We start from the raw sequence: 25,484 nt of genomic DNA, 5'->3' as shown, positions 1-25,484 counted from the left end.
ACAGGATTCAAGAATTCCTCCCATGAAGAATAAAGAAGCGAGAATAAACAAATACATTTAAGTTATTTGCGATGACAATGAAATGAGGTTTGGAAAAGCCAGAAGCGGGGTATCTTGTGATCCATATCTCAAGGGGCGGAAAATGAAAAGCCATTATATGCCCTCGTTCTGTGCATGCAGTTTCCTTGCCTCAGACCCTACTGCAAGCTTACTGCTGTGACTGTAGGGATAAGCAATGGACAATTCCTTTAAACCTGCCTACCTACTCTCTTTGCTCCTGCATTGCAGCCAGCCAGGGGAGCAGCTCAAGTGTCAGCTGCTGCAAACTCAAGCATCTCTGTTCCTGCAACACTCAGCTCAGCCATGGAAGCACATGTCGCATCGCTCCAAAGTGCCGCTGCAAGCCACCCAGAACAGCACGTAGCATTCAGGTGAATGGGGAAACTGGAAGGGGTAACAAAACTCAAGACAGAACAGGAAAGAGTAAAAGAATAGGAAGCCACTCCCACCAAAAAAAATACATAAATTAAAAAAAAAAGAAATCACAGAAGAAAAAACAGATGAGAAGGAAAAGAGAAAATGGAAACAGAATAGGACAAGAGAGAAAAAATAATGGAAACAAAGGAGAAGAGACAGCAACTGTCCTAGGAAACAGCACAGGAAAAGGCCCCTATTTGCCAGTCCGACACTAGGGGAGCACCAACAACAAAATGCACATCGGGAACCACTGACTTAACAAGCTAAATAGATACAATATCTGATTAATAACATTCAAGATACACATTCCAAAGTGTTTTTGAAACACTTCACAGTGTCTCCGTTCAGTGAGCAGGACTGTTGTCTCTCTCTGAGAGGTGGCTGAATCTTAGGTAGAGCTGGTCAGAAAATGTTCTCTCCCATGGAAAAAGTTTGAAGACATTTTTTGTTTTGGACTACATTTTTCTCCACAACTCTTCTGGTTTTCATCAAAACTCCAGAATGTGCATGGTTTGATTTCTTGAGGAAAACCAGAAAAATGTAGTCAAAAGCAGGGTCTCTCCCAATGAAATTTTGATTAAAAAAAAAAAACGCACCATGTTTACTTGAGAAAACCTTTGAACAAAAAATGTCAACCAGCTCGAAATGTAGGCTCTAGGCCTGCATTTCTTCTTCAGGCATACTCCCACTGCAGCCGTTGTTGCTATAGGATGAGGCCCATAATGAAATTCTGCCTCCCAAAAGGAAGCTGAGACCCATGAAGACAGAGAAAATTCAGGTTTGGGCCTGTCTGCTCCTTGGTTTTGCTCCCCTTTGTGCTGCATAGTGCAGTGAGGCAGCTGGCCATCAGCAACACAGAAATGACCTCATTCACCTTGCTACAAAAGGCAGTTCAGAATCTGGTAGGAAAGGAAGAAGTGTGCATGGTGCTCTTCTGTGTCTGTGTCTGCAAGCCACTGATTACCTTAAGTTGTTTTGCTAAATACCAGTACAGTAAGTTGAAAAGTTCCAAAGCACATTCACCAATGTCTGCTCCTGAAAGATACTCCCCAGTTGTGCTGTCTGAATGCAGAGAATGTGTTTAACTGTGCTAAGCCCTAGGGACAATTTGTTTTAGAGCCATAAAGTTCTGTGGAGCACACAGACCTTACTTTGTATTTGCTTTTTAGCTAGATGGTAAGAGATCATTACAGTGCTCAAGACTTAGAAGTTAAAATTACTTGAAACTAGATTTTTTTTTGACAGAGACCAGAGACAGCGGGCTGTAGTTTGCTGTCAGCTGGGCCATTGTAAATCCACAATAAATCCAATGAGGTCAATGCAATACTGAGGATTTACACCAGGAGCAGAATCTGGACCATTAGGCCTTATTCTTCACTGCCTGGAACCTTGTGTAGTCACAGACAACTGTGCAAAATGGTGGTAAAATGCCACCAAACCAGAATGCTCTATTCACACTGACAGTAACATTTTACGTTCACTGTGCACAGGTGTAAATGATTGCACAAGGACTTGTTGTTCTGAGGTTGTACAGCACCTAGCACAATAGGCCCATGTTGGGGGACGGGGGGGAAGGTCCTAGATACTACTGTAATAAATAACAAAACAAAGAACAAGGGAGTGGAGAATGAAGCCCACAGACTGTACTGATTGGCAGGGGGGAGGGACAGAGGGGTATTGTAATAATTGGGACTACAAATTTACCCTCATTGTAGGCTCAACTGTAAAAAGTATGTAAAAGTTCATAAAATGTCACAATAGCCTATAGTAATAAATGTTGATGGGAACAGGTGCAAAAGGTAGAAGAAAAACTGATTTAGTCTAAAAAACTCCTGCTAAAACTCAAGGACTATGTTAAAATCATGCTTGGTAAAAATAGAAGATGTGGAACTGGAAATTAATTAATCAAAATTGGCGTCAGATATTAGGCCTAATTGGTGGACAAAATAATGAAGGGATGGGCTATTCCCTCCATTACCTTTGTAGGTCCTTAAAGAAAGAGACTTTGGAGGGAAAAGAGAAGAACAGATGTATGCTACAAGTAAGCTTCATGATCATGGCTGCCTCTCCCACTGTTTCTGGGACTCAGGATCTTCATTATCCTGAGAGATGTCCTGAGCAAACCGGCCAGAGAGAGAGACCCAGATGACATCACCACCTGTACCAACTCCAGCTGAATCCCAAACACCACCTGAGATGAAATGGGATCAGACTTTAACAACGGCAGCAGCTTCAGCTCATGTCAACTAACTTCTTCTCTTCCCCCTTCCCCCCCCCCCCCCCCGAGGACAGTCATTACCATCTTTGATACCATTTAAGAGACTGTCAAACATGGGGGGGGGTCTCCTTCTAAAAAGGGAAAGGGAGCAAGGGATGCTGTTAAAATAAAAGCCTTACATTTCAAATGCTTTAACTGTTTTCCCCTTCTTTTCTGTATAAAAGGTTAAAAAGGATGTTTAATGGTGGGTTTGCCATGGTGCTAAGCAGGCTGAGGTCTCTGCATACCAAACCCTAAACAATGTTAAACAAAGTTCAATGTTAAACAGTGACTGAGTTGCATTAACACCTTTGGCCTGTATGTTTCATCTTCTAAATGAATACAACAGGGGCCACACAGCAATGATTTGTCCAGGAGACCTTGGAGAACAAACAATGGAGCAGGCAGCCAGCATGCGTGCCACTCTTGTGACAGGTCAGCTCTGCTATGCTTGCTTCACTCCCTTTGGAAAGTCTTGGGCCTGGGGTGCAGGGTCTTGAAATGCAAAGGGACCTGGTGCCAACATGCAGGACTAGGGTGGGAGGGCTGTTTTGTACCTTCTCCCTATTTTATCTACCCACACTGGTCCCGGTGCAAGCTGGCCTGATGTAAAAAGCAAAAGGAGCTATTTTGCTTATTATAGTCACCTGTCCTCTCAAGTTCTACTCATCCAGCTGCACACTAATGCACAAATACAGAGGAAATACCTATTGATTTGCTATCGTGTTGTACAGCAGATTGTTTCTAGGTCACCGGGGAGGCAGAAGAGACTCATGCTGGTTTCTTTTGGTCAGACTAAAAGAGGATGTATACTCACCAAGTCAAATGTCCACCTCCTTTACACCAATGTAATTCTGGAATAACTCCACTGAAATCAGAGAAGCTATTCTGAATTTGCATCTGTATAAGTGAGACCAGGTTCTCTCCCGCTTCTCCACTGATCCAGGAGTAGAGGCCAGAAATTGGTCATATTTGGCCATCTGATAATTCTTCAGTCCTTGGCTTGTGCAAATCTGGCACAGCCAGCTCCTACTCCACTCCCCATCTGTTCCTGACATATGGTCTGTACAGAGGTGATGGAAGGGGGAACAGTAATTACGCTTACCTGGCAGAGTTTAAATCAGGCTCTACAATGCCCTAAACTGTACAGGGCCAGGCATGAACCAACCTCAGAAACACAGAGGGGCAGCCAGCTGTCTGGTAGCCCTCTCTCCACCAATCTGCTCCATGCCCAGCAGATACTAGGCATAGCAGAGACTCTGGGGCAGAATGCAAATGCGGTCCAAACGATCTGAAATTCTGCTGCATTAAAGGCTCATGGTGCTTAAATTACTCAGGGTCAAAATTCACCCTGAATTACAAGCTGAAGGCAGAAAGCAATGCCTTTATTTCAAACCATCATCGGGGGGGAGGGGGGAATTGAATGTGTAGCTTTTGAACTGTATATATCCCATCATGAATTATGTAACTTTACCTATCCTTAGCAATATATATCTATCTATCTCATCACACACACACACACGATTTTATTTTCATTTCTATTAAAACCAGTGCTCTTAACTACAAAAACATCCTTTACTGATTACATTGTAAACAGAACTGATCTGTATTTCTTATGTGCATTTCTATTACAATCAGTAGTTTGCTCAGAGGAACACAATACAGAAAAACTGTCCTTATATGACAGTTTCTTCCATAGTTGTTGTAACCATGTTGGCCCCAGGTTTGAGTAAGAAGAGTTGGGGAAGGTAATATCTTTTATTGGACCAACTTCTGTTGGTGAAAGAGACAAGCTTCCTTCAGTCTGAAGAAGAGCTCTGTGGAGGGCATTCTTCACTTCCTGTCCAAAAATCTTGTATAATGCAAAACAGACTCTAGGATATAGTGTTATATGCTCTCAAACAATTTTTGCCTTTCATTCAAGAGATGCCTGCATCTCAGCAATGGGCAAAGAAAATTATGTGTCTATTATATAAATATATATTGTTGTCATTTTGTAAAGAGTGCTTTGGGATCCTTTTGGAGCCATATAAGTGTAAGTTACAATCACTGTTTTAGAAACAGAAATTCAGTCACAGAAATTGACCCCTCCCAATTGATAGTTTTGCATAATTATGTTTTCAGATGTTTTGTATTGGTAATAAACATCTTCACTTTAAGATATTTACAGCAGCTCTGTTACTTGAGTTTCTAGTCAGCACCCAATTTCATTTTGGTACAACTTCTCCACCTGGTGTCTACCGATGGTATTGTAATTATATTTTATATGATTCAGAACTCAGTAGGATGCAGTCTGTGTTGCCAGTTCTTGCAATTTTATTGTTAGTCTCATGATATTTGATGTTTTACTTAAAGCTCCAGCTCCTGGAGCCAAAAGGAGAATTTGGGGTTTAGTGTTTTTTTTTTAAAGTATGTTTTTAGCCCTCCTGGTTGCAGATGAAAGCTTGTAAACGCGACGTGAGTGTCCTCTAAAAGCTCAGAAACCAGAAGGCAAAAAACAAACAAACAAACAACACAACACAACACACCTCCTGGGGTGTATTATTTCTTTAACTTGTGCCCTTACTGCAATTGCTCCTCTTGCCTATTGCATCTGTGCAGAATCCCCAGGGGGTGGGCACATCCTGGCCAGTCCCCCTCCTACCTCAGCAGGCCCTCCTCCTGCCTTCAGCCTGCTGTGGAAAACCTGCTGCATAGGGGCCTTCCTTACGTGGGATTTATGGCTCCTTTGCAGCACCTTTGTGACTATTTGGCCAACTGAAAGAGGCTTCAGCATGAGTGAATCCCCTGTCAGAATTGTTCAGTTGCAGAGATGCTTGTAAGCATATAGCTGTCTGCCTTGCATTTATTTAAAGACACTACACTTGCCATTTATAAGTTCATCATTATCACGAGGTAACAGATTTCACCATTAGGGTCAATGATCACTCTCAGTTTGCGCTATGTAACCCTCCAGTCTTCAGTGGGGGTGCCAGTTCCCATTATTTTAGCCTGAGTCTCACCACAGTTATTGTTTTGCAGAGAGAGAAAAAAAAGTAAGCATCTAGCCTCAGGGTAGCAGGAAAAAAGCCTGAAAACATGACCCAGGTGTATCCTAAGGGTTCAAACCATCAAATGAAAAGAACCCAACTTTTATGATTTTTAAAAGTCTCATGATTTTGAAGACAAAGTCATGATTTGGGGACGGGGGGAAGGAAATCAGTCTCATGATTTTTGAATGATTGGAATTGGCAATACTGCAGGTATCACTGGTAGTAGACGTTGGCCCATCATTAACAAGTCTTTTAACAAAACATCATTGAAGAGGTTACATTTTCACATGTGTTTTTCACAAATATATTAGGAAGCCTTAAGGGGGAGTGATAGTTCTAGGCTACTGTTTCCAACAGTGCATTTGTGTCTTCCCTCTGTGAGCTACACGCCCCTGTACTCGATTCTTAAAAACCAAAGACAGCTATAAAAATCCATCTGTAGCTTGTTTCCATGGCCTTTGTCACTAAGCGACCTCAGACCTATCACAACATTCCTACAATGTGGCTGCATAACTACTGAATTTTCAGGCAAACACTGAGTAAAAACTCCCAGAGTGAACATTTCCATGCTCTTTCTTACCAACTTTATATACAATTATGTGCTGCGGTTTTTACCCCTGGCTAACTGTGGGCAAGATTCGAGTCCCATTAAAAGGGAAGGTTTTCAAAAAACACACATGACAGTTAAGCAGTTGATTCCCATTGAAAGTCAATGGGAGTTAGGAGCCTAGTGCCTTTGAATATCTTCCTCAAAGTCAATGGAGAGAGACTTTCTTTTAGGTCAGGGAGAGTTCATTTAGGCTCTGTTTGTTTAAGGCATGGATTCTCAATTGTCTCTATACTGCAACCCCCTTTCCCATACTGGGACCTCACCCTCACCCCTCCATGACACCCCTCTTGTCTAGCTGAGATCTGCCAGGACCCCTTCCATTCAGTAGTGGGGAAAGGGCAGAGTGGTCACAACCTCCTGACACCTCTTGGGAGTTGTGACAACCATCTTGAGACCCTCTGTTCTCAGGCACTTATCACAGCAGTGTCTAAGTGCCAAAGCCCATGAGATCAGAGTTTGCTGAATGTATTAAATACAAATTAAATGACCATGAAACATACAGCTTTGTACAAAGCACACAGGGCTCTGCCCCTTCTCCCTACTGCCCGGCCCATTCATGTGGCAGCCAGCTAAACTGAGCCGGCATGCCCTGGGAAGTAATCTGCCTTCCATGTAAGGCTAGTGCAGATTTCTCTCCCCCTGGAGCAAGGCAGAACCAGGAACCAGATAGTTACTTTGAGTCACAGTCTGGTTCCTTGCCTGCTCCTGAGAGAAAGGAGCTATCCACTGCCCCTTGCTCAGGACCTAGGGCAAGGTCACAACTGAGCCTACCTCGTCCTCCTGTGGTTTTGTGAATGGTATTTCCAAATGTCCTTTGCTTTTAATAAAATGAAAAAGCAATTAAAAATGCCCAACATTGAAATGAAACATTTCATCTTACCAGAAACTAATATTTTTTCGTCTTTTGTATCACCGAGGGAACCCTCCCCCCCCTTTTTTTTTTTTTAATTTTTTGGGGAAAAAACCTCAATAATTTGCATAGCTCTCGTTAGCGCTATCCCAGTACATAACAGTGCTTTCTGTCTTGAAGTTAAAAGCTATGAAATGACCCCTCCGCAGTGTCCAAATCAGGGCAGCAAAGGAAGTGTTTATAGCTGGTGCATGTTGTAGTGGAAATAGGTATACACAGGGAGTTGTGTGTGCGCTGAAGGGGGAGAGGTCTTATTTATCCCACTAATGTACTGAGTTAAATTCTAGGGACAAATTGCTTTGCAAAACATGCCTGTGCCTGCGTAACCTGTATGCTTTTCCTCTTGTTTTGGAAACAATCCAAAATTCAGCAAAAGCCCAGTACATTCATGATGGTCAAAGAGATAAACTTCAAAGTGGTCATTATTTGTTGAACACAAAGTTAGCTCCCTAAACAGAAAAAAAAAAAATTACCACAGTCATCTTTGTTGGCTCAGAAGGCAAAGGGTCTGACTCAATGTTACCATTTACTTCTGGGCCAGGTTCAAGTATCTTTACTCACATGATGTAACAACTTACTGCAGGAGTACAGCCATGTAAATCAAAGGTGCTGCACTGCGCAAGCAAGGCTATCAGAGCCTGGCCCTTAGGGCAAAGTTCTGCTATTTGAAAAGAACATTACGCAACAAAATCAGAGTGATTCCTATTTGAAAGCGAGGTAACAATTTGCATCATATTGTAACCCACACACCTCCTGGATGTGGTGTTCCGTCCCAGCTAGTGGCATCAAGACCACTGAGAGAGAGAGAGAAAGTAATTAATGAGTCTGCTCTACAGCCTTAGCTAACAGGCATATGGCTTTTAGCTCATGCACTAAGTTCCAGAGAACCAGGTTCAAACCTGCCGACGACCAAGTCTGTCAGCATTAAAAAAAAAAAAAAAAAATGAATAATATTGTTTTACTGGTAAAGGTTTTAATCCATCTGGCTCTGGGCAGGATTTTCCTTACCTCACATGGCCAGTGTTTAATCCATTCATGGTTTTCTGCACAGGGATTTTTTTTTTTTTTTGGTCTACCATACTGTAAAATCATTCCTGTGATCAAAGCCACTAGTGACGTCCTACATGTTTCTTTACAGCATAAAAGCAGATTCTGCCACCCTTACTTACAATGGGCTGTACCTTGCTTTGCACATAATCCCATTAAGATCAGTAAAACAGGATGAATACTATTCACCATGACTAAGGCTGGCAGAATCAGCTGCTATTGATGGTATGTGATTGGTCACCTTAGTCACAAGGTACTACTTCTGCTACCTGACTGGTTGACTCCCAAACCCACAAACAGCTTTCAGATCCCAACTTCCAAGAGAGAGAGACATGAGTACTTGAGAACAGACACATGGGTGTCACAGAAGAGGAATGGTCCAGTGGTTAGGATGCTAGCCTAGGACACAGGAAGTCTGGACTCTGCCAGAGATTTCCTGTGTGATCTTGGAAAAGTCACTTAGTCTCTCTTTCTGTGCCTCAGTTCCTTTCCCCTTCTGGAAAATACAGCAGTGTTGTGAGGACATTAAAGATTGTGAGCTGCTCTGATGTTACACTAATGGAAGCCATATCAGTTCCTGAAGAAGATTTGCATGCACATTTGCAGCACTTCTCTTTCCACAAACATTCTGGCGAATAACAGTTCTTACAGGCATAATCTCATCACCAATCCACTGCTTACTGAAGTTAAGGGAAATACTCCCTTTTACTTTAATGGGGACTAGATTTGGACTGTAGTAAATAAGGACAGGGAAACAGGCTTCCTTTCATCCCCCAAATGGACTGCCATGGTCTGGTACTCACCTCTGGGGTAGGGATGGTGGATACATCGAATCTGGCTCAGGTTAGGTTTGTAACCACTTGCTTATAACGGTGGAGCTGGATTCACAGCTCAGTTTAAGAATGAGCCACTGACTCCATGAGGATTTGGCTCACCCTGCAGGGGAGGATGGGTTGGGGGGCTCACTGGGAAACCTTCTGGGGTGTGGAAGTAGAGCCGGGTAGCAAACGGTGGCAGGGCTGGGTCCTAAATGATGCTTGAGGAACACATGCACTCAGCCAGCCCGCTGCCTGGTTCATCAGCTCAGCTGGTCGATGACTCCTTCAGGGCACCATTCTAGTGTTCCATCTGGCCCTGACGTTTTGTCCCACAACTTACAAAGCATGGGACAAAACACTAGGGCTAGATATTCAAGAGAGCTCAGCATCCCACTTGCACTCCATGTCCTGAGGTCTTCTGAAAATGTGGCCATTTATTTTGCTGCCTAAATGGGAGCGAAATCTCTTGGAAAATCTGGTCCCAGTTGTGCGTGCTGAGCACTTCTAAAAGCATGGCTCGATGCCTGTTGCTGAAAACCGAGAGATTCCTAGTTTAAAGGGATACATGGTCACCCTGCCCATGCACCCCATCCTTTGTTGTGGACCAGAATGGTTATCATTGTCAGCTGATTGCACTTCTCAGAGTCACAGACCTGACTCTGAAAACTGATTGAAAGAATATAAATCAGGAATAAGACAAAAACAGATCTACCCAGTCGTGGTTTGAATTTAAAGCAGTCAAACACATAGAAGCAGTTACATAGAAATGATTCAACTCTGGTGGTAACATTCTAGCAGATAAAACACCAATTCCTATAAATAGGAGGGGTGCAGTGCACTTCTGGAGACAAGTGAGAATTGTACTAAAACAAGAGCTCAGTTTCAAAGCACAGAATTACACAACAGCACCTATGGACAGTCCCTCAGTCACAGACATGACCTTGAGAGCTCTTTGTATACAATAAATACAGTGCACCCCAAAAGCACATTGAGATTCCCTTAAACTTGGTGTCACAGTTGCAGGGCTAGCTGCACCTCTAGCCCCTTTTGGGTTGCTCTGAGTACATCCCCTCAGGTGTCAGGCCTAATGCCCTTACCTCCCCTGGGGTGAAATTCTGCAATATTCCCATTCCTAGACTGGGCTCTGGGCTTCAGTACCCTGTGTATCAACCATGCTTACCAAGCAGGTTTGAATAGGATCAGCCTCTGCAGCTCTTCCCTTCAGGAGTCTGACCAGTGGGGTATACAGTGGCTAAGCCACCTTCTTAAAACCAAAGTCTCATTTGTTTAACTGTAGGAACAAAGCTTTGAGAAAACGGATTTTAAAACGATCATCTACACTAATGCTTGTGTTACCTAATGGCTTTACCACCCCCTGCCAGTAACCTAGGCAGGCCTAATTCCTCTGACACCTCCAGCAGGTGCCTGGGTTGCAGTCTGGTTCCCCCAAACAACTTTCCCCTCTCTTGAGGCAATGTTCCTTTTTAAACATGCCAAAGATCTTTTGATATCCTGTGTTCATGGCTATAATAGGACATGCCTGCCCTGCCATTCATCCTTCTGACAAAGTGTGGCTCTGCAGTGTCCCTTCCTCCCCCCAATTAGGGACTCTATAACAGGGTGGCTTGCCCTGTGGGCTAGAAAGCCTGGGGCCAAGCCAGCCCTGATTACAAGATGAATGACCCTGAGACAAGTCAGGTCGTTAAAATATAAAAGGCAGCAGGAAGCTGCAAGGGAAGAGTGTGACTGAGAGAAGTATCTGAGACTACCAGAGGTAGGAAGCCTGCCAGTAAGCTACGGAAGCCTAAGAAGAGATTGTGTGGCTCTGGAATGGATGATTGTTCTGGACTTTGTTCTGTTTTTGACAAGCTTTGTTGCCAACTTGGTGGAGAGTGAATTAAAGAATTTGGGGCTGAGAAGGTGACTAGCAACTTTGTGAATTCTTAAAGGCCCTGATGAAGGGGAAGTAGAGGCAGGTGGTGGCCATGGCACTACAGACTCCATATAAGAATTACAACAGGCTTACCTGTGTTTGTGCCCAAGCCAGCCTTATTTATTAATACAATCTCACATTATCATTCCCCCCCAAACAGAAAAATTTACCCTATTCTAAACTTTTATGTTCAGCAATAATAGCTCTCTCGCCTTAAAATTCTTCCAGTTCACCCATTCCTGAGCGCTTCTTCCTTGAACTGTTTTAAGCCATATTGGTCAATGCTTAAATATCCCACTTCCCCCACCACCTTTGTGGCCAGGTGAGCTCTCTCCAGACTCTCCTTCTGGAGACAAATGTCTTGTCTCAGCATATTATGTTCCCTGCCACCCTTCCCCAGATGATGCCTGCTGACTGCTCCCTCTCCCTTGAACAAGCTTCTTCTCTAAATGAGGGACCTGTGGTCTGGATGAAATTATGGTAAAGTGGGTGCCCAACTGGTTGAAAAGCCATAAGAGTAGTTATTAATGGTTTGCTGTCAAACTGGGAGGACATACCTAGTTGGGTTCTACAGGGATCTGTCCTCGGTCCAGTACTACTCAATATTTTCATTAAAGACTTGGATAATGGAGTGGAGAGTATACTCATACAATTTGTGGATGACATCAACTGGGAGGGGTTGCAAGCACTTCAGAGGACAGAATTAGTCTCCAAAGTAACCTGGATAAACTGGAGAATTGGAGAAACTGGAGAAATCAACAAGATGAAATTCACTAAAGACAAGTGTAAATTACTGCACTGGGGGGGGGGGGAATCAAATGCACAAACTACAAAGTGGGAAATAACTGCCTAGCTAGTTGTACTGCAGAAAAGGATCTGGGGGTTATAATGGATCACACATGGAACATGAGCCAACAATGTGAAGCAGTTGCAAAATAGGTTAATATTCTGGTGTATATCAACAGGTATGTCATGGGTAGACCACAGGAGGTAGTTCTTCTGCTCCACACAACACTGGTGAGGCCTCAGCTGGACTACTGTGTCCAGCTCTGGGCACCACAGTTTACGAAATGTGAACAAATTGGCGAGAATCCAGAGGAAAGCAACAGAAACGATAAAAGGTTGAGAAAACCTGACCTATGAGGAAAGGTTTCAACGTGTCCAGTTTTATTTGTCTTGAGCAGGGATCTGATAACAGTCTTCCAACATGCTGTGGGCTGTTATAAAGAGGATGGTGATCAGTTCTCCATGTCCAATGAAAGCAGGCCAAGAAATAATTTGCTTAATCTGCAGCAAGGAAGACTTAGGTTAGCTATTAAGAAAAACAGTAGAAGGATAGATAAGCACTGGAACAGGTTACCAAGGGAGGTTGTGCAATCCCCACCATTGGAGGTTAAGAACAGGTTAGAACGAACACCTGTCAGGAATGGGGTCTAGGTTTATTTCATCCTGTCTCAGTGCAGGGGAAAGGGACTAGATGATCTCTCCAGGCCCCTTCTAGCCCTACAATTCTATGACTTCTTATGATTAAAAACACATTTCTTAATATTATACATCCTGCCACCTGTCCCCAGATGCTTCTCAGGACTCGCCTGGAGACAAGCTTCTCAAGCTCAGGAGTCTGGCTACCTCTTGCAAGGTTCACGCTCTTCCTTTTCTCCCCAATCAGTCTCTTTAATGTTATGCCTGAAGGGGTCAGCAGGCAGCCCTTTCCTTGCTGGTGTCTTTCCCTTTATAAGGTCCAGGTGAAACAAAATTTAAGGCCAGAAGGGACCACCACATCATCTAGCCTGACCTTCTGTATATCACAGGCCACCAGTACCCATGCACTAATCGCAACAACCAAAATTAGACCAAAGTATTACAGCCCCCAGGTGCCTTCCCTTAAGCCCAGCTGAGCAGCAGGTAATCAGAGATGCACTGAACCCTGCTCCCTCTCAAAGGGGTTAGTCAGCTTGTGACAGTTGGCCTTTTCCTGTCCTGGTCCAAACTGGTTTTGTAGGTTGGCTGAAGAGGAGACAAAAATCACCACAGCTAATAGATAAGGGTCAATGTCAAAGCTATCACTCTCCACAAACTCTTGGGAGTTATCAGGAGTTATTCTTTTCTTTCCTGTTTGTTCCCCTCCCCCCCCACACACACACACTCTCTCTCCTGTTGATTTAACCCACTATAGCCACACAGAAAACATGCCAACAGCCAGGCCAACACACAGTAGTCATAAATTATTACAGAGCCGCTCCAAATGCGTCACACTGGTCCTCGAACCACAATATGAAGAACTCTGTGGGGGGCTGGGCTTGGCTTTAGTAGGCAACAGACTCATAGAATGCAGACTCCGTTCCATGGAACAATTTCTTTTGAACCATATTTTGTAGCCTTTGTGTTGGCTTCCCCCCCGCCCTATTTCATGCACAAATGTGGCATAGTTTTGAACAGATTAATGAGGCTTAAACATGCCCATAGACAACCAGAAATCCATAGATTTCTTCCATGTGCAGTCTCCTTTGAGAAGGGCCCAGGGACCACCACCAGGCCAGACATGGTGCCTGCAGACAGGCTCCCCAGTAAGAAAATATGTCCCCTGTACACCCTCAATTGAGTCAAACAGATGTGACCAACAGAGCCATTTCTAACCTGAATACCAAAGCCATTTTCATCCCCTCTGCTTCATCCGGTGGAAGGGGTGAAAAGAATGGAAAACCTGCTCCTTTGGCTGAACTCCTATTGAAAGTGGGGGCTGGGTAGGCTGAGTGTAAATGTCATCATGTCCCCTATCTCGGACACTGTCAAATCCCCTCTGTCCAGACTCTGTCTCTCTGGTATTCAATGGTCATGGCCTTGGTGGGAAGGGGGGAGGGGTCACAGGGAAGAGTGCTGATTATAGCCTCACCCCCTTCCAGACTCAAGTCTTTCCTCATATAAGATCATGCTGATCATTCTCTTGTTACCATTCTTACCACAGGACGGGGATATGGAAGGGATCAACAGGAGCATGGCAAAGTGTGCTGAGATGGGCACCTGGGAGCAGCGCAGAGTCACTGTATCTCTGTGCAAATGTCCACACATGGAGTTAACCGTATGTGTAAACAACCCCTCAGACGTGCATGTCCCTATGAAGTGGAAATACCGTCAAAGGGCCATACTGCTATCCACAGACTGACACTAGCTCTGTAGCTCTGATAGCTATGTATGCCCCTTCCACTTAATGAATTGAAGATGTCTTGGGACATTTTTTGTTTCCATTTGTACTATGCCACTACAGTACCCTTTCATTTACCAGTCAATTCAATTTTCTAATAGAAAATATGTAGTCTGCAGTTCATTACAGTAATCTGCCTAAACAATTGCTCGAATAATATTAATCAATTGTTTCAAGTTCTAAAAACCAAAGAAACCAGTGGATTTGCTTGGGGTTATGTCCACAGCCCTACGTGTCACAACTAAAGCTGTCAAAGGTGTCACGAATTCCATGGGCTTTTTTAAACATTGTCCATGACATTTGGGGAAATGTGCGTGGATGACGTTTTAACAGCAATGCAGCTCCTTTCTTCCCACAGGATCCCAAAGTTCTTTTACATATCCTGGGCCCGATTCTCAACTGCCTCACATCTTGTGTAGCTCTAAACACCTGTGCAACGTGGATGTAAAATGCTGCCATTCTGATCCGATAACATTTTACACAGAGTCTGCACTCAGTGACTACACAGGGTGCAAGGAAGTGAAGAATCAGGCCCTATTATAATCTCTATACATTCATAGTTATGAAATATAGGGAGACATCCACAGGCACACTCCACAAGCTAGTCAAATGCAACCACTTCTAGGGTACATATTTTGTTTGCTAAATCATTTTCTAAGAATGGGGGGGAGCAGATTTTTTTTAACCCTTGCACAAGTTAAAAAATGATTGAAGAGTTGGTTTTGAGGGTCTTTTTTTTAAAAAGTCATCTCTCAGCTGAAACTAAACAAGGAAAATTTGAGCCCAGAAAAGAAACATCCCCCAGCCCTTAAGTCAGGAGCATGTGAAAACAGGGGGTAGCACTGAAAGGGCTGACATTTTAAAGACATAGAGAAAAGCAAAATATTTACCTCAAATATGCGCAGAACTTTAGCCAACGCCCCAACCTTTTCTTTCAGCGAGAAAATCAAAGAGATCATATCATTTTTATATGTGTTTTCTTCAATGTACATAGTCTCCTGAAAGATAAACAAACTCTTTTAAATTCAACTATACAGGTAGGGCCCTATTCTGCTCTGCAGTAAGTCCTCTTTGCCCTCCTCCAGTGACTCAAAGTGGACTTACTGCTGCCTTAAACAGACATCTGAGCATTACCCCAGCATAGGGGGTGTGCCACGGCAGAGCCAAAGTGTACTCTTCCCATCCCGGGTTAGCATAGGGAGCTGCTTCTGCTCATGTAAATTAGAACAGCATTGTGGCTACTCTGATATATGCTGGGGATGAGCCACCCCTTCAAGGAAGTACCACGATTAGTGTCATTAAGTCCCCAACAATGTCCCACTTCACCTTTCAGACACACCAAGCTCACTTCATGCACACTTGAGGATTTAACGTTCTTTTTTCTTATATATTGCGAAAAGACTTTCTTTTAGATTTTCCTTTCATTAAATCATCCCCTTAGGATTCAGCAGAACTACATACACACATGCACATGCAGTGCATAGAGCCATCACAAGGACTAGGCACCACTTACACCCTCAAAATAGCACTTCAGAGATGACTTTCTCCCAGGGTGGGTACCAAAATTAAAGACATGGTGCAGCAAATGTAAAAAGTCAGTGAAAGGCTGAATGAATAGTGACAGATGGTAAGATATGCTTTCATTTATATTCATTCATAACATATTAAGTTTTCTTCCTCAAACAATTAAGCACAATTTCTGCTATGCACTAGCTAAGGTGTGCCTTGCCCCCATTACCATGGGGAGATTGCACCTCACAATCTTTAATGTATTTGTCCTCACAAAATGCCTCTGAGGTAGGAAAGTAATATTATCCTGGTTTTACAGGGGGGAAATTGAAGCACAGAGTCCCAGATCCTCAAAGGTATTTAAATCAAATAGGAGTTCAGCACTTAACTTAGTGAGATTTTTGAAAGCACCTAACCAAGTGCCTATCTGTATCTTTAGGTGCCTAAATGCCTTTGGAAAAATCTGACACTAAGTGACATGCCCAAGGGCACACACAAGAAGCCTGTGACTGAGCAGAGAAATAAACCCAGGAGTCTCAGACTAGCACCCGATTCACTAGACCATCCCTTCCATTTCTCTCTCTAAGATATTCTTCAGAACTGTATTTTCGGGGTCATCTCCAGATATCTTTCCTCATGCAGAACTTCTACTAAAAATCAATGAGAGTTCGGTGTAAGAGAAAAACAATGCCAGGATAGAGGCCTTGCTAATAGCAAAGGCAGAGTCTGCAGCCTTTGGTTCAGCAAGGGAATCTGGCTTTCCTTGGGCCTCCAACACTGCCCCTGAAGTCAAAAGGGAAGGACTCATGAGGGACAATATTTTCTGGTGCAGTGATACACAGAACAATGTTCATTTTAAAAATAAAATATTGTTACTTCTCCAGACCAGCTTTTGTACTTGTATTAGACTGTGCACTGATCACCAGAGGCTGAGGGAACATTTTCTGCCAGGTGCCGCTCCCTTTGGGATGCTCAAATGGCACAAAGAGGATTCTCCCAGTATGGGGAGTCTCCAGAGGGCGAAGGGCTGGTATAGATTGTAAGCTATTTGGAGCAGGGACTGTCTTTTTGTTCTGTGTTTGTACGGTGCCCAGCACAGTGGGGTCCTGGTCCAGGACTGGGGCTGCTAGGTGCTACAGTAATACAAATAATATAGCACCTTTCAGATGAGGCTTTCAAAACACCTTACAATCATTAACTAACTTTAGATTACGACACTATTGCATGGTAAGTAAGGGATATAGAGAGGTCACTTCACCACGCCATTAGGGGGTAAACCAGTAGCTGTTTCATAGCACACAAACAACATTAGGTAATAGTTTAGGATGGGATGTGAAAAATACCAGTACCAGGGCAAACTGTTCCAGCTTTAACTCATCCCCCCAGTTGCGCAAATGAGCATGGGATCATAGCGCAAATAAGCATGTGATTGAGGGGTCTGGGTCTGGATGGTTTGGGGAGGGGTGGGTACAAACCATGTGTAGAGAGACAGGCTAAAAGACTACAGCGTAAAGGAAAGATTGCCATCTATTGAATCATCAACACCACTTCCCGCAATATGTGTGTTTTCTGGAGGCTTCTCATACAAATACTGACCCCTTCCAACTCTACTTAGCTTGTGAAGCCTGAGGGAAACAGCAGTAGTAGACAGTATGGCAGCAGACTAATGAAAGCCATTCACACAAGAAGCACTTGTGTAAGAAAAATGTCAATATTCTGCGCGATTTAATGAGGAAAAATTTTAACAATGAGGAAACAATTCTAAAATATTAGCACCAGATGAGTTTGATGTTCTGTATGCAAGTCAGCTTTTCTTGGGAAAAAACAAATCCATTACACAAACGTCAGGCAAGTGGAGAGGACATTTAACTTTAAAAGCCTGTGTTCTAAAACATTTTCAGATCCAGGCAACAGTGCAATTAAAATAATATTTAGAACCCTGTACAGATCTCCGTAATAGGCTCAGATTAATATGTCTGACAAAGGAGGAAGTTGTGAGTTGGCATGGTATATAATCAGAGGTGCAAAACCTGCACAGTAACTATAAAACTGATCATTTTAGATCATGTGACTTCAACCGTGTACTCAAACCCTAATAAATTCCCTTTGGCCCTTAACTTTAATGTGTTGAATCAAGTCTTTTTTTTTTTTTTTTTTAAACTAGGAACAGAGGGTTTTCTACTCTTGGAAATTGGTAAAATTGTTTTGCAGTGTGCAGGTCTTTATACCTCAGACGTGTTGCAATAGACCAGAGGTTCCCAAACTGTGGCTTATGTAACACTGGTGGTACATGAGCTTGTGGGAAGGAGTATACTGTGACCAGGGTAGGCTGTGCCCTTTTAGGGGTAGTGAATACTGGACAGGCTCCTTTAAGGAAACAGGTATTCAAGGGAGCAGTAGATTAGCCAGAGGAGTCTCAGTCGTCAGGTAGCTACCGTCTTAACTTAATCGAACCCAGCTGTTAAGTGACTCCAAGAGAGAGAGGGGAGATAGCCTGCAGAAGAGAATTACAAGGGAGCTATTGTGTCAAAATTAACTACATTGGCTAACCCAGCAGAATTAGCTACCTTGATGTTCCTGAGCATGTCACTGCTCAAGCAGTTTGAGCATCTCAGTGACATCTCCTGAATCCCTTGTGCTCATTTTGCCCTTAACTGCCCTCAGAATTTGCTACTTGTTGAAAATGAGGGTACCGGGGTGGAAGCGGGAGGGAGGGAAAGGAGGCAAATTGGATGAGGAAGGATGGGCAGAATTTGTGCAGCAGCCAAACAAACAGAGGAGGGTAAAGAGGATGGAAGGAGTGGAGGAAGAGGAGCAGATAGGCAACACTGGGGACAGGATGAATGAGCCAAGGTTTAAGCAGGAGGAGTTGTGTTGCCAGACAGTGGCAGGGAAGGGGAAACTCTGGGAGAGTGAGGGGTTAAAGGTTGCTGGAAATAGGGTGAGCCACCTGCAGTGGTTGCCAAAGTAGGATGTGGGTGGCAGAGGGGCTTGTGTTCCTCTATGGATGGTCCATATCAGCTAGGGTGACCAGATGTCCCAATTTTATAGGGACAGTCCCGATATTCGGGGCTTTTTCTTATACAGGCTCCTATTACCCCCCACCACCTGTCCCGATTTTTCACACTTGCTATCTGGTCAACCTAATATCAGCACCCCCTCCTCATGATGTTAAAGGCATGGTGTTAAAGGCATAGTGTAGCCTAGAGCCCAGACCCTTGAGGATTTGAGCTCTAGGAGACTTGATTCAGTGGAATAGTTTACTTACACACACGCACCCCACAAACATTCATCATTTTCATACATTTTTTAATGTTTCAAAGAATTCCTTGTCAGTTTTCATAAGTGCAACATGTCTGTAAATAGCTTTATAGCATTTCTCAAATTTGTCTTCTCTTTATTCTGATTGCCTGAATTGGACTTCTCTCAAATTATCACATCTCACAGTGTTAGCATAGCACTTTGTTATTGTAATTTTCAATTTTTATTTCTAAAGTTTTAATTCCCCCCCATATGATAAATTCACTGTCTTCAAAAGCAACAGAGAGTCCTGTGGCACCTTTAAGACTAACAGATGTACTGGAGCATAAGCTTTCGTGGGTGAATGCCCACTTCGTCATGCATCTGATGAAGTGGGCATTCACCCACGAAAGCTTATGCCAATACATCTGTTAGTCTTAAAGATGCCACAGGACTCTCTGTTGCTTTTTACAGATCCAGACTAATACGCAGGGCTGGCTCTGGCTTTTTTGCCGCCCCAAGCAAAAAAGCCTCCCGCCGCCCCCCTCCCGCCCCCGGCGGGGAGCGCAGCAGGGGAGGGCGGTGAGCCCGCCGCGGCTCCGCTGGCGGCCGGAGCGCCGGGAGGAGGGCGGAGAGCCCGACCGGGGCCCCGCTCTCCCTGGCGGCCAGAGCGCCGGCGGGAGGGCGGAGAGCCCGGCCGGGGCTCCGCTCTCCCCGGCGGCCGGAGCACTGCGGGGAGGGCGGCGAGCCCAGTCAGCCGGAGCGCTGCGCCGCACCGCCCCCCTCCAGGTGCCGCCCCAAGCACATGCTTGGTGGGCTGGTGCCTGGAGCCCTGCTAACACGGCTACGCCTCTGATACTCTGTCTTCAGTTTCCTTTGATTTTCCAATGAGAAGTTCCTTTCTCAGCTGTTATTTTGGTCTATATTTTTTTAATTTCATCACTTATGCATAGATCTTACTTCCCACATATTCACTAAGGACACTTTATCTTATTTGAAACCCCTCTTATGCACTAGAAAGTTCTAATATGATCCATTTCAGTGGTGGTTTTCATTCTGGAAAGTTTACTTTTTGTTCTGCTAAAAATCAATAAAGTTTTTTTAACATTAAATATTTTGTTATTACTTGGACAACCCTTCATTTAAGAAAAGGGGCAAGGCTTTGAAATCTTTACCAGTCATCTTAGTAATGAAACCAACATATGAGGTTGGATAGTTAATGTGTGTTATGAATTTCAGATCCTTCCTCTATAAAGAAACTGGAAGTTTGGACAACAAAAGTTCCTCTACACAAGAGACAGCAGGATGGGCATAACTGTGGGGCACTCATCCTCAAAGTATGCAATGCCAAATTTTGACTGTTAGTTCTTAATTATGTATAAGTTATAAACTATTAGTTTGCATAAATGTATCTGGAAGATGGAGATAGTAGCAATGTTGAAACCACAGAAGACACCCTAACAAAAGTATGGAAGAAAAACAGTGACTTATTTAATGAAATAATCAGATAATTACTTTGTTAGACATACCTACTGAAGCCAGATTTTGTAAAGGTAAATATTTCAGTTTTGAAGAAATTGCACACTTAAAAATACAAATGATACTCTATGTATAGAAGTTGTATTTTAGTGTTCATATGTGAGAAGACTCAAAAAATGCTGTTGTAGAAGGTACTGGTGAGACCTCATCTGGAATAATATATACAATTCTAGTCAACCAAGTTCAAGTGAGATGAATTCAGACTGGAATAGGTGCAGAGAAGGGCAAAGTGCAGATGTTGGCCTGTGATCTGATCTGCTGAGATAATCACAATGAATTGCAGGGGTCTGCAAGCCAACACATCCAGCCTAGAGAAAGAAGGAAGAGGTCTCCACCCATAGAGAGGTAATAGTGAGAGGCCTAAAACGAAAAAGGATGCCTTTAAGGAGATTGAGAGGGGTCAGAAGTGCAGTTAGCCCCAAACTATGAACTTATGTTCCCTTGTTTAAAGAAAAGTATGCTTGTTTATAATTAATGCTGACATATGAAGTAATATACTTGTGTATATATTCCGTATCTTATATTTTTAAAAATCCTGTTACATATATCCATATTTCAGATACCCCATGAACTACCGATGGCACAAAATGTGTGCATGGGGGTGCAGCTAAAGTTAAGTGTAGCAGGGGGAGAGGGAGAGAGAAGAGTAGCTCAATCTGACAGAGGAGGTCCCCATCTGTTAGAAAGAGGGACCTATGGGAGAAAGCTTGGAGGTCACTAATACTGATGTGGAAGCAAAAATTGAGTGTAGTACCAGAAGCTGCTACGAATAGCAAATTCTGATGGGTAGCTGTTTTCAGGGCCTGGATTCTGGTGGGTTGGAAAAGCCTGCTTCAATCACAACTCAGCCCCAGGAAGGTCAGCTGTGGACTCCCTTAACCCGGAGGAACAAGTTGCGAGTCTAGAGACCAGGCCAGGAGGAGACCTGTGGGAAAGACCTCACTAGCGAGGCCAGAGACTGGCAGAGCTCCCTGGCTCAGGAAGAAGTGGTGGGGAACCAGAAAACTGAAGCCTTGGAACAAGAGTAAATTGGAGCTGAAGGTGCTGGGTGCTCAGCTGAAGCTGCTGGGTGCTCTACTTCTAGCCAAGGCTTCTCTCCTCCTTTCTGAGCCTTCCCTACCCTTTTACATCTCTCTCTGTCTCACACACACACACACACCCCTGCACCCCAGCCAGACCCCCCGCCCATAGGCGCCGACTCCGTGGGTGCTCCAGGGCTGGAGCACCCACGAGGAAAAATTGGTGGGTGCTTAGCACCCACGAGCAGCTCCCCATCCCAGCTCACCTCCGCCTCCGCTCTGCCTCCTCCCCTGAGCGCACCGCGTGCCCGCTTTTCCCCCCCTGGCTCCCAGTGCTTGCGCTGCGAAACAGCTGATTTGCATGGCAAGCCCTGGGAGGGAGGGGGGAGGAGGGGAAACGCGGCGCGCTCGGGGAGGAGGCGGGGCCAGGGCGGGGATTTGGGGAAGGAGTCCAATAGGGGCAGGGAGGGGGCGGAGTCAGGGCAGGGACTTTGGGAAAGGGGTTGGAATGGGGGCAGGGAAAGGGTGGAGTCGGGGCGGGGCCAGGGGGTGCGAGCACCCACCGGCGCTGGGGAAAGTTGGCGCTTATGCCCCTGCCCTCAGTCTAACCTCATTACAGCTGGGTGGGAAACTGTTTTCCTGTTTCATGGAACCTTTAGTGATTTCAAAAGTTTTCCCGTTCTGCTCTCAGAAGAAAAGGAGACCTTTTGAAGTTTTGGTTTGTTTTTAAAATCAAAAAGAGAGGGAGACCCACCCAACCCAGAATGTTCCAGTCTTTTTAATCTCTTCTCATAGGGAAGCTGTTCCATACCCTTAATGATTTTTGTTGCCCTTCTGTGTACCTTTTCCAATTCTAATATATCTTTTTTTGATATGGGGAGACCAGATTTGTACATAGTTTTCAAGATGTGGGCATACCATGAATTTATAGAGCGGCAATATGATATTTTCTGTCCTATTATCGATCCCTTTCCTCATGGTTCCTAACATTCTGTTAGCTTTTTTTGACTGTCGCTGCACATTGAGTGGATGTTTTCAGAAAACTATCCACAATGACTCCAAGATCTCTTTCTTGAGTGGTAACAGCTAATTTAGACCCCATCATTTTGTATGTATGGTTGGGATTGTGTTTTCCAATGTTTATTGATTTTCATTTATCAACACTGATTTTCATCTGCCATTTTGTTGCCCACTTTGACACATGCTTAACTCTATGCACATGAGTCATCTCACTGAACTCAGTGGAACCATTTACATACATAAAGTTAAGCACATTCCTAAGTGTCTGAAAGATTGAAAACTAGAAAGCTTGTTCCTCATTCTAGGTGTAAGTGTGAAACAATTATGTTCCATATTGCTCTCTCAACACTGGGTCCTATTAGGAAAGATGCTCCTAAAAATATATTAATGTGTGTGTATTAATGTAAGTATGAGCACTTCGTTTTCTTATACTTTGCACAGTTTATTCATGCTAACGAGTATTTCCTATCTTTTGAATTCTCAGATAGCTAAGCACAGCAACTTTGTTTTCCTTTAATTAATATGAATAATAGTTGAATTATATTAAACCTGTCACAAATGACTGTCTATATGCCTCATGGGCTTATGAGATCAAGTCCCTAAGAGCATGCCACAAATCCACTGGATGGTCCTGGGGAGAAGATTTTGCATTTGGAGCCTTAAATTATTGTTACCTGTGTAAAAAAAAAAAAAAAAAAAAAAAAAAAAAAACACTCCACACAGGTAACCAGTCCTAATTAATTTGCATCTGTGGAGACTAAGGACAATCCAAAAGAGCTCTAGAATAAATTAAGTTCAGCAATTTTCTCCCCATTCTGTCCTTTTAAGACAGTAAAATAAAAACAAGATGGTTGGCTTAAATACCATTTTGGACCAAGCCACCACCCCTAATGCAGACAGCATGTTGTTGTTTGGACCCAAGTATTTTGCAAGAAAGTGTAATACCAATAGGTTGAATGTTTTGCTTAGAGGCTGCTGTTGGCCTTTCAGGCACACATGATGTTCCAAAATTTGGAGATCCACAATGCACATCTCAGAGGAAAAATATGACTCATTTTGAAATCTGCCATTCATTATCAGACATTTTAGAGTTCATTAAATTAAGAATGAAGAGTAAAATCCCAACCCTACGGAACACAATTGAAGTTTTGCCTTTGACTTCACCGGGGCCAGGATTTCACCCAACGTTACCAAACTCCAGAGTTGGAATATTTATAAATGGAAATATATTCCTACTTCAAAACATGACACAAGTTCAATTTTTCAAACATACCTAAGTGACTTAGGAGTCTAAGTTTCATTTTCAAAAGTGACTCAGGCACTTATGAGCCTAAATCCCATTGACTTTCAAGGAGACTTAGGTTCGTCAACACTGCAACTAAACACCCGCGGCTGGCCCGACTCAGATGACTTGGGCTTGTGGGGCTGTAAATTTGCAGTGCAGATATTTGAGTTCAGGCTGCAGCATGAGCTCTGAGACCCCACAAAGGGAGAGGTTCCCAGTGCCTAGGTGCCAGCCAGAGCCCAAATGTCTACATTGCAATTTTACAGCCCCGCCAGCCCAAGTCAGTTGGCACAGGCTGGCCAGGAGTGTTTAATTGCAGTGTAGACACACACTTATGCTCCTCAAGCACTTTTGAAAAAAATGGGAGTTAGACTTTTAAGTCACTTGAGTACTATTGAAAATTGTACCCTGCCTTGATCTTCTGTGAATTTCCGTTTTTAAATTGCTGCACCTTTTCATTTTCTTGGCAGTTCCTCTCTGACCTTGATACAGTTGCACTAGGGCAAATAAGTACAGAATTTGGCCCCAATAATGTACCTATACCACTGATCATGGACTACTTCTCTCACTTGTTCCTACAGTAAAAATATTTCCCACAGCTTAATGGCATGTGCTTCAGCAGATTGTCATCTACTTTCGGAAGCAACGGATTCAAAATAGCTGCAACAATCAGAACTTTAAAAAAAAGTAGCGAGAGACAATAAAAACCCAGAATTTAACAAAATAATCCCTCAAAACCAGTAAAGAAATTGGCTATCATAATAGGCACTGTCTTCTTCTAACACATATTTTGAGATCTCCAGTTTCTTTCTGGTCACTTCTTTTCTTATTCTATTTGCCATATATACATAAATACATTGGCGGTGGTCTTAGGATGTTGCTATAATGGCTCTCCTTCATCTCTGTTTTACTGTTTGATTTTTGTTACTACTGCACACATATAAATATAATTTACAGCAGAAAAGTGCATTCACTGTCCAAAAGGGAGCAGACTAGGCACCACAACTACTGATACAGTAGCCTTGTTTCCTCACATACCATAAGTGAATAATAATATGCCGTGTCTCACAAACACAGTACAAAATCAGAGGAGCAAAAGCCATCCATCCTCCCCAAATAGCAGCATCATTTCACCTGCCAGACCAGATACACCTGCCTATACCACACTACTTACCTGAAAAGGATCTCCATTCATTTTGCAAACCTCTGTATCCAGGCTTTAAAGCTAGTAATACTCAGGCTGCAATGCACTCTTCTCTCTGTAGAGAAAGCCTTCTGACCTTACTAGGTTTGACAGATCTGTGCGGTGCAAAGGTATTTAAAGTTTAGCATGAAAGGCAGGTCCAACCCCTCCTCACGCTTCCCCCCCCCCTCCTTCTCCAGCTGTGTGTGGTTAGAGGGGGCGTCTTCCCTACACGCCCCTTTCCACCCCCTGCCAAATTCTGGCACCAGAGTCTCAAACAATTCACATGTGTGCAGTGAGAGCAGCAGAATTCAAGCCTCTCCAGGAGTGTCCTGTTAGTCACTCTAGCATATGGTATCTATCTGTGACCAACATGGACAGATGGCATGGTTTGAATTAAAAT

The 25,484-nt window shown here is 43.7% G+C and overlaps 1 protein-coding gene across 1 annotated transcript in view; it reads right to left on the bottom strand.

Moving 5' to 3' along the window:
• The window catches only part of PAH (phenylalanine hydroxylase), a 54,421-nt gene extending 29,313 nt beyond the window's left edge, over positions 1-25,108 (bottom strand). Inside the window, exons 1-2 of the mRNA XM_065402738.1 lie at positions 25,073-25,108; positions 15,177-15,284 (exon numbers count right to left, since the gene is read on the bottom strand). Of these exons, the coding sequence (XP_065258810.1) occupies positions 15,177-15,284; positions 25,073-25,093 (129 nt within the window). The 5' untranslated portion in view covers positions 25,094-25,108. The remainder of the gene's footprint in view (positions 1-15,176; positions 15,285-25,072) is intronic.
• Between the last annotated feature and the right edge of the window lie 376 nt (positions 25,109-25,484).

The sequence above is a fragment of the Emys orbicularis genome, chromosome 1, assembly GCF_028017835.1.
Source record: "Emys orbicularis isolate rEmyOrb1 chromosome 1, rEmyOrb1.hap1, whole genome shotgun sequence".
Classification (NCBI taxonomy): domain Eukaryota; kingdom Metazoa; phylum Chordata; order Testudines; family Emydidae; genus Emys; species Emys orbicularis.
The sequence above is the reverse complement of the archived record's forward strand: the minus strand, read 5'-3'. Positions and strand labels throughout refer to the sequence as shown.